We start from the raw sequence: 13,419 nt of genomic DNA, 5'->3' as shown, positions 1-13,419 counted from the left end.
TTAATGCAAGTCACAGAAAGTATTGTGTGACCCTTCATCTACATTCGAGACCATACTGATCCCTGATAACAAAAATGCCAGCAGACTTGGGCAAGAGGGTTGCAAATTTCAAAGCAATTTCTCAGAAGTCGATCTACTTTGTGCTGCTTGTGAAAAAGGCAGAATCATGAAATACTCAACATTCTAGGAACAACTGGCCATTACACATGTTCCACTGGATTGCACCTTAGATACGAAACCTGTAATTTCTAGAGAGGTTGTTCCAGATTACCAAAAATTTAACCTGCTACAGAATACCCATTTCAGAGTAGCTTTATTGTTAAGCATGAATCTTTACTTAAAGCAGAGCTTCTCAACCAGGATCATAAGTATGCATAAATTAATCTACCTACCTTCTTACTATTCTGTTCTGCGTACTGAGGCAGTAGTAAATGTTATCTCTCCAGCTATACCATAGCTTCCTGCAAATGGTGCCTTATCTCCAGCTCCCGAGCCCTTCTTCCCAGTCATTACATCTTCCAGTGGTATGGCAACTGAAAGAAAAACTGGAGTTGGAGGTCTACCACTATCCTGTGCTGAGTTAAAATTGGGATTGGCCACTTTTGGATCTGCTGGCCTGGCGACCGGTACAGGTATTGTAGCAAACCTTCTCACGGTACCACCAGTATCCGGCTGTGTAAGGACTGTATGGCCAGGGATGGGTTTCCAGTCCTGTTTATTCTGAACAGAAGAGCCCACTAAAATGAAAGGTGGTGCATTTCCCTTCTTCCCATCTTCCATCATCACATAAGTTGGAGAGGATGCTTTTGGTGGTTGACCTTGTATCATCTGTGGCTGTAGATACTGTGGCTGATCCTTACCACTAGATATAAATAGGGCTGCCTGGGAAACAGGAGCACCAGTTTCCATAGTTGGAAGGGGTGGTGGAGGTGACTTACGACCTTGTTGTTTCAAATCAGTTAGACAATAGAGAGTCCATACATTAGAATATGGTGGTGGTGGTTGTCCTGGTTCGCTTGTTGCCATTGCTATAAAATAAAAATTTAAAGAAAATTTGCTGGCATGAATGACCATCTGCTAGGAGCTATGAACTGTAGTCATATTGTACAGCCTTACATACAATTTAATGCTGCAAGAAAGCATGTGAGAGAGAGAATCTGTAAAGGCAAAAGGTAGGAGCTTGGTATGGCTAAAAGGACTAGCAGTGTCACTGCAGTGGTAGCAAAGCTGGAGTTATGATTGAAAATGTGCTTTTCTAAGGCCCTATTTTGCTGAATATGTGGTATGGCTCTGATTTTTCCCCCTCACAATGAAGTTCATGGCTTGCATTCTCCAAACAGAAGAGATTCAGAACCCAAGAAACTCCATAAATAGGACAGGTAGAACAAGTGAGATTTTTTTTTAGCCCATTCAAAATGGAGCGGCCACGGGCAACTTTGCTTCGTTGTCGTCTCACTGCTGTGTCAGAATAAGGATAGTTAAGAGGGGAGAGGGGAATGGCTTCCAAGACTCAATGACCAGCTTTGTAAAATTCTCAAATCAAAGCACTAGACACAAAACAGAATAGCTAGAGTTGGGCTAGAGGGCTAGTGTTGGGCTCTTGTATCTTCAAGTGCTTCTGGGATGTTTAACATTTAGGCCACCAGGATAAAGTTTCATCTACTGTTAGGAGTGCCCCAAAATGAGGAATGGAAAACTATCTCCTCAACCACAAGAGACTTGCTTCTACTGCTGCAGCCTTGTTCCTCCTGCCCAGCCATGCCAATACCTTTTGAATTACATTTCCCCTTCCACATCCTCTCCAACATGCTTTCATCTCTTAACTACCTGCCTTTCTAATGGGATGTGACCCTAAGAGCATTATGGCAATAACAGGGTAAATTCAGATCAAGTCAGTGGAAGAGAGCTGCTGCAGATGAGAACAGGAGGTTGGCTATGAACTTGTTACAGAGGAAGCGGAGAGAGAAAACACAGCATCACATCATGAAAGCACGCCAGGCCTCTTGCAGCACAGAATTCTGTGCATATCAGCAACAAGTGCTTAGGCCACTTTCTGTAGACAATCTGCAGGAGACTGGATTTAATGGGACAACGCAGGCAACCACCACCATTTATTTTAAATGCAAAACCCCATATTAATGCCATGGCAGAAAGATACTTCATTAAAAAAATGTTTACAGTTCCACACAACACACACTCTTCTAGCTGGCATGAGCAGGTATGCAATTCTGATTCAAGATGAGTGATCTACTGTGAGAAGGCTAATAACAGTTTCTGGGAAAGCCAAAACAAACACTGCAGCTCATCACAACTCCTTTCTTAAGTGCTGTCTTGCCCTAACAACTTCATTGTAGGAAACAATACAAAGGACTTAAGGTTTCCGCAGGAAACTGGGCCAGACAGCATTCAAGCAAGGCACGTTATCTGGCTTGCTCACAGCCACTCACCTGGAAGCAACCTACAGGGAATAATTCCACACATGCCCATTCTAGCTAGCAAAGTGTCGAAGACACTGTAAAGCAAGAGTGACCAATGATTTAGCTCAATGCTGCATTGCTATGGGTACTTGCATTTAAATAACTATGTCTCCAGTCCTCAAGGCCCTCTGCTGGCATCAGCCCCATTGGTTTCAGCTGGGCTCTGATCAGCACAAGCACATTTGAGGAGCTGGACCACAGTTCATTAGTTATGGAACTACAGTATGATCACAATACAATATATGTAGGATTCAGAAATATCTAGACTTTCTTACCTGACATAATAAAACCTGGGTCAGTTGGTCTCAGTTGCTCTGTAGCATCCATTCTGTCATGGTCACATTCTGCATCATCTGCAGATGGATCTAGAATACTAGTACATGTAAACTGACCTGTGTTTAGTGATGCTGTTAGTGGATCAAAAAGACATGCTACATTGTCTATGAAAGGAATTACTATTTGTTGTGGAAACTGCTCTATGTAAGGTGGGGCCTCTCCACCAGCATCGGGATCCTCGACACACATGGGTGTGAGCTGTAGGTCTGAGGTGACCTCAATTTCACTTGGACAACTTTCAGCCTGCAAAGGGTCTTTATCAGGAGGAAGTGGTGGTGGTGCCGGGGGCGGTTGTTCTTCCTGCAAGGGGTCTGAGGAAGCTTCCTCTACTATATCAGCAGGTGGTAGCTCTGCCTGACTGCCCGAGGTAACTACCTCCCCAGCAACGGAGGTCTGACTCCGATTGGCTGACTCAGCTATGACAGACTGTGCAGAAGCTGCAGGTGCTGCTTCTACAGGTGCTGCTTCTGGGGCAGGTGGTTCTTCTTCAACAGCAGCAGCAGTTTCTGCTGGTGCAGCAGCAACATCCTCAGCGCTGTGGGATAATGCAGGAAGGGTCTGCACAGAGATAGCCACATCCTTCAATTCAGCTTCATAAGCAACAGAATCAATGTTACCTAGCATCTGTGCTGCTAGCTGGGCAGGATCAGCTGGGACATAGGCAAGTTCACGTGCCTTCTCATCCCCAGCTTTATCTACAAGGTCTTCATGGTTTGATGGGTATTGGGTAGTCTTGGTGCTCAGTTCATGTGCAGGTTCTTCATTGATTTGGTCCTCTTCGGTGTCAGTCGATTTCTCCTTCCTTTTGGGTTCCTCAGACATGGGAGCCATTCCATCTAAGTCTGGCCTATACGCATCTCCGACATCTGCCCTTTTGGGTGGCCCATGGGCTGCAGCTGTTCCTGCACCTTCAGCCCATCCCTCTACTGCAAGACAGCAAATGCAAAGGAAGTCAAAGGCAAGTCGAGACAAACGGACTATTGGTTAAAAGCACTGGGCTTCCTCCAAATCTACACAGGACGTTTCATGCTCTGATCCTTGGACAATGGGACCAACCAGCTAACATAGGGCCATATCTTGCTTGTGAACCTATAGGTGGTTCCAAGTGCCACACAATGGCTACTTATAATTTCAAGGAGCAGGGGCAACTGCCCTTGGCCTCAACCCTCGAAAGAGGGTGAAAAAGAAAAACAAGGTCTTGTCACCCGCTTATACCCACCCACCCCCATCTGGAGCTTAAGCAGCTGATTTAAAGTCAAGGGCTGCTCCTTTCTTGGACCAGTTGGGGGTTGGTGGTGGTAGGGTGGCAGTGCTCTGAGGTCTCAGCCTGGACTTTTGTTCAGAACCTCAGAATCACTGAATACCACCTCTGACAAGGTGCAATAGCGAGAGCCAGTTTGGTGTAGTGGTGTAGAGCCCGGGACTCTAATCTGGAGAACCAGGTTTGATTCCTCACTCCTCCCCTTGAAGCCAGCTGGGTGACCTTGGGTCTGTCACAGCTTCTAGCTCTCTCAGCCCCACCCACCTCACAGGGTGTTTTGTTGTGGATAATAATAACATACTTCATAAACCACTCTGAGTGGGTGTTAAGTCATCCTGAAGGGTGGTATATAAATCAAATGTTGTTGTTAATAGTAGTAACTGAAGAGATGGTTATCTGTAACAACTGGCCATGTGCGGCCTTCTTACAAATTAATATGCATGCAGCCAAAAATTATATGAAGTGTATCCTTCTCTGCAACCACCATCTCCAATACAAGACAGGATGAATTGTGAGCAAGATGGCAGAACTAATCATTATTGACCAAACAACACTAACCATTTTCTTTAAAATTCCTTACATAAATACCTACTGAACACCACTTTTTTGATATACTGGATTCCTATACACTGTAGCTGCAACTAAAGGCCAAATTAAACACAGTAAATTATTTAACATGGTTAATTAAACATGGTTAATTAATTAAAATTAAACATAGTCCTAAGAAATCCATGAATGAATCTTCCTCGCAATTTTTAATGGAAAACAGCAGCCATGCCACGTCATAAATCAGATTAGGGCCATGGTGGGAGGAGAGTGGGAGGAGAATCCCTCAGCATAGTTTTGCTGATTGAAACAAAGTTCCCACCCTGGACTATTATTAGCTTTGGAACAGGAAAAAAGACAGGCATTTTCTCTACAACATTTTCCCTCTTTCATTGCTAATGGAAGGGGTGGGAAATCTGGCTTGACAGGCAAAATCATGCAAAAAGGAAGGGTGATTCCACTGTCAGACCCATCCCAAATTAGGTCCCTGTGCCCAGTTTCATTTTAGAAAGATACTGGGAAGAGATATTTGCACACCTCCCAGTAAATCTGTCCCTGACAAAATCCTTTCCATTCCTACAAACATCTTCAAGTCCCACCATTTCTTCAACCATCACTTTGCATAAGCCTCAGACACATGCCCTGTGGACTTGAGGGTTAGTATACACAAAATTGTTGTTTTTAAATTAATTACTGCTGCCCCCCAAAACACACACACATTTGGGGTTCCTTTGTGTTATGGTAACACATTTGAGGGATATAACAGAATGGAGAGCATCCTCCAACTCTCATAGTGAGTCACTACACAGAATGGTTTTGTCATGAGGAGACCACCATCCTAGCCTTTCTACGATAACTGCTTCCTGCACAAGCCTGAAGTGAACTTTAGGGGTGGGGGTGTCAGGTGTTTTAATCCATCAGCTGAATGTGAAAGCTAAAGATCAAGCCTAGCTAATTAAGGCAAAGGAGCAAACTGGGTAGACTAACTGCTTACCCGCCATGCCCTCCCCCACCATGTAATATTTCCCACATATCTATTTTCACAACATTAAAATAATGTCGCAGTGTGCTCTGTGCAGATATTCTTTAAATTAAGCAGCATTATTAAAGACAAAGAGAAGAAGTGAACATATGGGGAAGGACAGTGAAGCACATCTCGACAGAAGGAAAGAAGAAATGTTAGTTTACTGCTTTAACTGAGAGCTAGTTTGATGTAGTGGTTAAGAGCAGGGGACTCTAATCTGGAGAGCCAGGTTTGATTCCCCACTTGGAGCCAGCTGGGTGACCTTGGGCTAGTCATGGCTCTCTAGAGCTTTCTCAGCCCCACCCACCTCACAGGGTGTTTTGTTGTGGGGATGACATACTTTGTAAACCACTCTGAGTGGGCATTAAGTTGTCCTGAAGGGCGGTATATAAATCGAATGTTATTATATTATTATTTATGAAAGTCCAGATTATAAAAGGCAAAGGCATGTAACTGAGAGGAGTGGTCTGTTCACAAGTTAGTGAATGTTTGTACAATAGGTATACAATGTACACTTGATTTTTCTTTATACACGTGTCAAGTTGTCAGGGCTTGCCGCAGCTGCCGCTGGGCGTGGCACTGGGCAGTCTGCTCCTGACGTCACAGGGGGGCCAGGGACTCTGCAGGACCCTGCTCTGTGGAAGGAGGGGCGGTATACCTCACCCAGACTCCCTCTCAGTCCACTCGCTGGCCTGCTCAACCTGGCCTGCTTACCCTCTGCATCCTCCTTCATCTCCTCCTTCCAGAACTCTCCTCCAAGCCACCACCCTTGCATCCTACTGCTCTCACTCCACATCATCACTCCTCATTCACACCCACCACCTCAGAGCTCTTCCTAGCCACCTTATATAGGGCTTCCTTTCCCCGCCCTGCCCTCCTTCTAGGCTTCCTTGCCTTGCTGGCAGGGTGGGGTTGAATGCGAGCCATCCCCAGCTGAGGTCTCTTTGGCCTTGCTCACGAGGAGCTGCCCCAGCCGGCTTCTGTGCTGCTGAGCCTGCCTGGCCTTGCTCGCGAGGAGCTGCCCTGGCCAGCTTTTGTGCTGCTGAGCCTGTCTGGCCTTGCTCGCGAGGAGCTGCCCTGACCAGCTTCTGTGCTGCCTGTTCATTGATGCTGGGAGGGGCTACCCATCTCCTCCCCCAGAATGCCTGTGGCAGCTCCACCTGGAGGGGCTTGGCTCCTAGCACCTCCTGAGCCAGGCTGCTGTCCTCTAGCCAGGGTGTGGCTCTGGGCTGTGGTGGCTGCTTCTCCTCCTTGGAAGGTAAGGGCTCTGTCTGGGCTGTTGCTGTGTCCCTGTTCCCCTTGCCTTGGCCCTTTTCCTCTAGCCTGCTTAGCCCCCTTTCTCCCCCATGGTGGGTGGGACTAGCTGGCTTCTCCCTGCTCCCTCCAGCCTTCTGAGGCTTTGGCCTTTTGCCCCTTCCCCCTGGAGTAGGCAGGGTCTGGCTCTGTTTGCCAGACAGAGCAGCTGAACTGCTGTCTCCCGGCTGCCCCCTGCCGCTGTCTGCCAGCAAGTCCGGGGGCTGGGCTGCTGACCCCGGACACACCCCCCCTCTTAGCCTGGACGTTGGCTCGGGGGGGTCTGGCTCGAAGAGCCGTGACATGAAGTCCGCATCCCTATGGCTGGTCCCCCGGCGGTAGGTAATGGTGAACCGGTATGGCAGTAGAGACAGGTACCACCTCAGGATGCGAGGGTTGTGCTCTTTCATCCGGTGCATCCATTGGAGGGGTGCATGGTCTGTCACCAATGTAAAGGGGTTATTCGCCAGATAATACCGCAAAGCCCCCACGGCCCATTTGATGGCAAGGGCCTCCCTCTCAATGGTGGCATACTTCTGCTCTGCTGGCTGGAGCTTGCGGCTCAGGAACAAGACGGGCACCCTCCCTCCATCTTGCTCCTGCATCAGGACCGCCCCCAGGCCTGAGGCCGATGCGTCAGTTGCCAGTACGAAGGGTTTCTCAAAGTCCGGATTCCAGAGCTTGGTGGTGTCCGATAGTGCAGTGCGTAAGTCCTGGAAGGCAGCCTCCCGCTCCGGCGTCCAGCCGAGGCGACTAGGGCTGCCCTTCTTCAGACAGTCCGTCAGGGGGGCTGAGCGGGTCGCAAAATGGGGGATGAAGCGCCCGTAGTAGCCAAGAAGCCCCAGAAACCTCCTGAGCTGACGCTTGGTCTGTGGTTGGGGCACATCCCCTATGGAGGCCACCTTTTCAGGCGGGGGTCGGATCTGTCCACCTCCGATGACAAATCCCAGGTACTTGAGCTCCTGGAATCCCAAGTGGCTCTTCTTGGGGTTGGCCTTCAGCCCTGCCTTCTGGAGTGCGGTGAGGACTTTCTCCAGGTGCTGTAGGTGGGAGGGCCAGTCGGGACTGAAGATGACGATGTCATCAATGTAAGCCATTGCAAAGTCCCGACAGTCCCCCAGGACTTGATCCACCAGCCGCTGGAAGGTAGCCGCTGCCCCGTGGAGGCCAAAGGGCATGCGGCGGAACTGGAAGAGGCCCCGGGGGGTGGCAAAGGCCGTCTTCTCCCGGTCCTCCAGGCGCACTGGTACCTGCCAGTACCCTTTCGTCAGGTCGAGGGCGGACAAGTACCGGGCCGGCCCCAGTTGCCCCACTAGGACGTCCGCCCGCGGCATGGGGTATGCGTCGAACTTGGCCACTTTGTTCAGTTCCCGGTAGTCAATGCAGAAGCGAGTCGACCCGTCTGGCTTTGGCACCAACACGATGGGGCTGCGCCATTCACTTCGGGACGGTTCAATCACCCCCAGGCGCAGCATTTCCTCCGTCTCCCAATCCACCGCCTCCCACTGCTTCCGGGGGATGGGTCGCCAGGTTGCCCGTGCAGATTGCCCCGGCTGGGTGGGGATGGCATGGTGCACCAGGTTCGTGACCCCGGGGCGTCTTGAAAAGACCCCGGGCGCTTGCTTCCACAGGGCCTGTAGCTGGGCCTTCTGTGCAGGGTTGAGCTGTGGATCCACCTTCGGCTCCTCGAACTCCGGGGCGTCAGCGGTCCATGGCAGCTCGCTGTCTGGGAGGTCTAAGGGGTCTTCGGCCAAGGCGCACCCATCCTCTGGCCGCTCATGCCACCGCTTGAGCAGGTTCACGTGCAGGGTTCTCCGTCGGCGTCGGCCTGGCCCGCACTGCAGCTCATAGGTGGTGGGGCCCAGCACCCTCCGAATTTGGTAAGGGCCCCTCCATGGGTCCCCCTCCTCCCGTGGGAACACCGAGTGGTGTACCAGGACCTTCTCTCCGACTTGGAAGGTCCTCATCCTTGCGCCCCGGTCATAGGCCGCCTTCTGCTTTGTCTGGGCGTGGGTGAGCTGGCGGTTGGCCTCAGCCTGGGACTGCTGCACCCGCCCACGGAGCTGGCTCATGTACTCCGGTATGGGGGGAGCAGGGCTGCTGGTGCGGGGACCCCACTGTTCCGCCAGCCGAGAGAGCATCCCCCGCGGCTTGCGCCCGTACAGCAGTTCAAAGGGGCTAAAGCCAGTGGACGCCTGCGGGGTCTCCCTAAGGGCGAACATGAGGGGGTCGATGTATAGGTCCCACTGTCGAGGCTTGTCCCGTGTCATCTTCCTCAAGGCTTCCTTGACGGTCTGGTTCAGACGCTCTGCCAAACCGTCAGTCTGAGGGTGATATGCCGAGGTGAACACCTGCCGGATCCCCAAATTCTGGCAGAGTTGACGCATGGCTTTGGCCCGGAACGGCCCCCCCCGGTCTGTCAAGATTTCATCAGGCAGTCCCACCATGGCAAAAAGCTTGGACAGGGCTCGTATCATCCCCGGGGTCTGCATCGTCTTAAGCGGGATGACCTCAGGGAATCGTGTAGCATAGTCCACAATCACCAGGGCAAAGCGGTGGCCCCGGGGCGTGCGTGGCAGTGGGCCGATAAAGTCCATCGCGATGCGCTGGAAGGGCGTCTCCATGACGGGCAGCGGGGAGAGGGGGGCCTTTGGTGGGCGCCGGGCTGCCACCCGCTGACAGGTGGGGCACGAGCGGCAGTGGGCCTTCACGTCCGCGTTCACAGAGGGCCAGAAGAACTGCTCGAGGATCTTCTTCAGGGTCTTGTGGTGCCCCAGATGCCCGGCCCAAGCGTGTTCATGGGCCGTGCGGAGGACTTCTGCCCGGTAAGCTGCCGGCACCAGTAGCTGGCGGATCTCTCCCTGGCCGTTTGGGGCACGGGCTAGGCGGACCCACACCCCTCCTTGCTTCTCAATGCGGGGAAGCCGTTGGGACCTCCGCTCATCCTGCACTCGGTCCTCTTCACGAGCTGCTGTCTCCCGCAAGCGCTGTAAGGACTCATCTGCCCCTTGGGCCTCGCAGAAGTGGCGGTCGGCCAGGGGTTCCGCTGGTTCCTTGGCCTGCGGGCCTGCTCCTGGTCTGGTAGAGGGACCCTCATCCGGGTCGGGGGCCTCCTCTACTTGCAGCGCTGGGGCAACCTGTGGGTTTGCCAGTCCCTCGGCTGCCTCCCTAAGTAGCCTGGAGAACCCCGGGGCATCTCTCCCCAGCAGCATAGGGAGCGGTAAGTGGGCTACCTTGGCCACTTCCAGGCGGCGGAGCGCTCCCAGGTATTCCACTGTGATCCAGACCATAGGGTACGGCTGGGTGCGGCCCATCACGTCTGTCACCGGGACCCAGCGATGCACTGGGGTGTCAGCTGGGATAAGTTGGGAACGAATTGCTGATACTGCGCTCCCTGAGTCCAATAGGGCTTGTAGGGTCTGCCGTCCTATTCTCACGGTGGCGCACAGCCCCTGCACCGCCTTGCCGGCTGGTGGGTTAATTTCCCACGCGAATGCGCATACCACTGGTGGAGTGGCTGTGGGGGCGCAGGCTTGTATCTGGTGTTCCACCGCCTGTGCTAGCTTCACCTGAGCTGCTTGGAAGGTTGCCTCCAGCTTCCTCCACACCTCATCCAGGTGTGCCTCTAGCCATGGTCTGAGCTCTGTAGTGGCATTGGGATGCATCCCCTCGCCTGGCGCCTGCGTTGGAACGACCTTCCCCGTACGGGCCACCAACTTGTCAGGGCTTGCCGCAGCTGCCGCTGGGCGTGGCACTGGGCAGTCTGCTCCTGACGTCACAGGGGGGCCAGGGACTCTGCAGGACCCTGCTCTGTGGAAGGAGGGGCGGTATACCTCACCCAGACTCCCTCTCAGTCCACTCGCTGGCCTGCTCAACCTGGCCTGCTTACCCTCTGCATCCTCCTTCATCTCCTCCTTCCAGAACTCTCCTCCAAGCCACCACCCTTGCATCCTACTGCTCTCACTCCACATCATCACTCCTCACTCACACCCACCACCTCAGAGCTCTTCCTAGCCACCTTATATAGGGCTTCCTTTCCCCGCCCTGCCCTCCTTCTAGGCTTCCTTGCCTTGCTGGCAGGGTGGGGTTGAATGCGAGCCATCCCCAGCTGAGGTCTCTTTGGCCTTGCTCACGAGGAGCTGCCCCAGCCGGCTTCTGTGCTGCTGAGCCTGCCTGGCCTTGCTCGCGAGGAGCTGCCCTGGCCAGCTTTTGTGCTGCTGAGCCTGTCTGGCCTTGCTCGCGAGGAGCTGCCCTGACCAGCTTCTGTGCTGCCTGTTCATTGATGCTGGGAGGGGCTACCCATCTCCTCCCCCAGAATGCCTGTGGCAGCTCCACCTGGAGGGGCTTGGCTCCTAGCACCTCCTGAGCCAGGCTGCTGTCCTCTAGCCAGGGTGTGGCTCTGGGCTGTGGTGGCTGCTTCTCCTCCTTGGAAGGTAAGGGCTCTGTCTGGGCTGTTGCTGTGTCCCTGTTCCCCTTGCCTTGGCCCTTTTCCTCTAGCCTGCTTAGCCCCCTTTCTCCCCCATGGTGGGTGGGACTAGCTGGCTTCTCCCTGCTCCCTCCAGCCTTCTGAGGCTTTGGCCTTTTGCCCCTTCCCCCTGGAGTAGGCAGGGTCTGGCTCTGTTTGCCAGACAGAGCAGCTGAACTGCTGTCTCCCGGCTGCCCCCTGCCGCTGTCTGCCAGCAAGTCCGGGGGCTGGGCTGCTGACCCCGGACACAAGTAATGTCGATGTTACATTTAATGCATGTTTAGCTGACACATTTATCCAGGAACTGGTCCCTGGCTTCATCTGTAAAGTGAATGTGCATTGGCTCTTTTTCACAAACAGATGTAAGGCCATGCACGCAGTATGTACATACATTCACTGTAACTTGTTAACAAGGCTAGAATGCTCAAAAAGTAATGTTTTGGCCTGCAAGAAAACTGCTAACAAAATTTGCCCACAGGTGAGAGAATGACTGTTAGGGTACCAGTACATGCTCCAGGATGATGGTGTGAAAAAGACTGTTCCTTAATTATACTCTATTTTTTTCATCATCCATTTGAATTTTTATTGAAAAGACCAATATCTTCTGTGCAAGATTTTTGAGAGGAAAGGAGGACTAGAAAAATCAGTCACTTCGTAGCATCACGATTTTATGGTTTACTAGGGAGTAATGGCAAGTAATGGTAGGCAAATAGAAGGTCTCATAAGCTAGAGCATGGAAGTAAAGGCACCCTTGCATTCCCATGCAGAACAGACAAGGAATAAAGGAGTTATGGAGAACAGAGGAAAAACAGCCGCACTTGAATCTTCCTTACACTGAATCAGATCCTTGGCCCATCACAGGCAACACAGTCTACTCAGACTGGCAGTGGCTCTACAGGGCCTCTGGTGATGCCAGGGGTTGAACCTGGGACCATCTGCATGCAAAGCAGAGGCTCTTCCACTGAGCCACAGTCCCTTCCACTTTGTGCAGGGATTAAACAAATGACAGTGTATTCACCTTCTTCAACATGGTTAATCTGTAGAAACTCTATGTTAGAATACTTCTATCTTGTGCAATGCCTCATATCTGAGTACAATGCTGATGAACTAACCAACTGCTCAGTAGTTAAATCCCAAGGTGTTGCAAAATTTCCATTGTTATATATTTAATTAGGGCCACAAATATCAAAATGTGGGGAATAGAATTTTGTTTAAGCTACTGTCTGAGTATATTTTCAGATATATTTGGAGGCTTACAATATAAGGCTTTAGTCTGCCTGCACTCCTTGACTGAGAGTCATTGCCAGTGAATCATGTCTGAAAGCGTTAAGCACGACTAGAAAGCTTTTAACTTTCAGCAATCCAATTTGCTCGAATCAAAGCATCACCTAGAACTTTTACGATGCAACCTAAAACAATCAAAATTCAGAGCGAAAGTGGTACATGATGGATCTTTGTTTTGCAACAAACTGGAGTGGTGTAGAAATTATGTGGCCAAAACTATCCTTGCCTCAGCACTAGCATCGAGGGCAGGTTTGGTGAAGCACAACGCCCATTTTGTACAGAGTACTCCAGATTACTTTCAGGTAACAAGCCTCTCATCTTTTAATAACCAGGCCTTGGGTAGCTTACCTCTAGAGAGATGAAATTCTCTAACCAGATCTTTAATGTCCAAATTAGGATGTTCTGGGGGGAAAAAAGGTGGAGAAGGCTAATTAAATTAATTGCTGATGCCAGATTTCTATCATCTATACGGGGCAGGTTGCCTAGCAATTTACATGGGTACAGTTCCGTTGCTGCCAATGGCCCAACAAGTGCAAATGCTTTACTGAACAATATTTAGAATAAAAGAAGCAAAAAGCAAACCTTCTCGAAAAACGATCAGCTCCCTAAAATAGAGAGCAGCAAACTCAGTGATGTTGCCGGGACTGGTTTTGAGAACTGCTCTGCTCACTCCTTCCAGTAGAGTCTTGAGGCCATAAGGAACAACCATCCTGGGCTTTCCGGTAGGCATCAT

The 13,419-nt window shown here is 51.3% G+C and overlaps 1 protein-coding gene across 1 annotated transcript; it reads right to left on the bottom strand.

The window, feature by feature from the left end:
* Positions 1-399: 399 nt before the first annotated feature.
* On the bottom strand, positions 400-13,419 carry CABYR (calcium binding tyrosine phosphorylation regulated). The gene is made up of 4 exons (XM_054985567.1): positions 13,269-13,419; positions 13,035-13,088; positions 3,431-3,739; positions 400-1,028 (listed from the first exon to the last, which is right to left on the bottom strand). Exons 1-4 carry the CDS (start codon positions 13,417-13,419, stop codon positions 400-402), a joined length of 1,143 nt encoding a protein of 380 aa, XP_054841542.1.

This window comes from Eublepharis macularius, chromosome 7, assembly GCF_028583425.1.
Source record: "Eublepharis macularius isolate TG4126 chromosome 7, MPM_Emac_v1.0, whole genome shotgun sequence".
NCBI lineage: Eukaryota > Metazoa > Chordata > Lepidosauria > Squamata > Eublepharidae > Eublepharis > Eublepharis macularius.
Note: the sequence above shows the minus strand (reverse complement) of the source record. Positions and strands in the feature narration are given on the sequence as shown.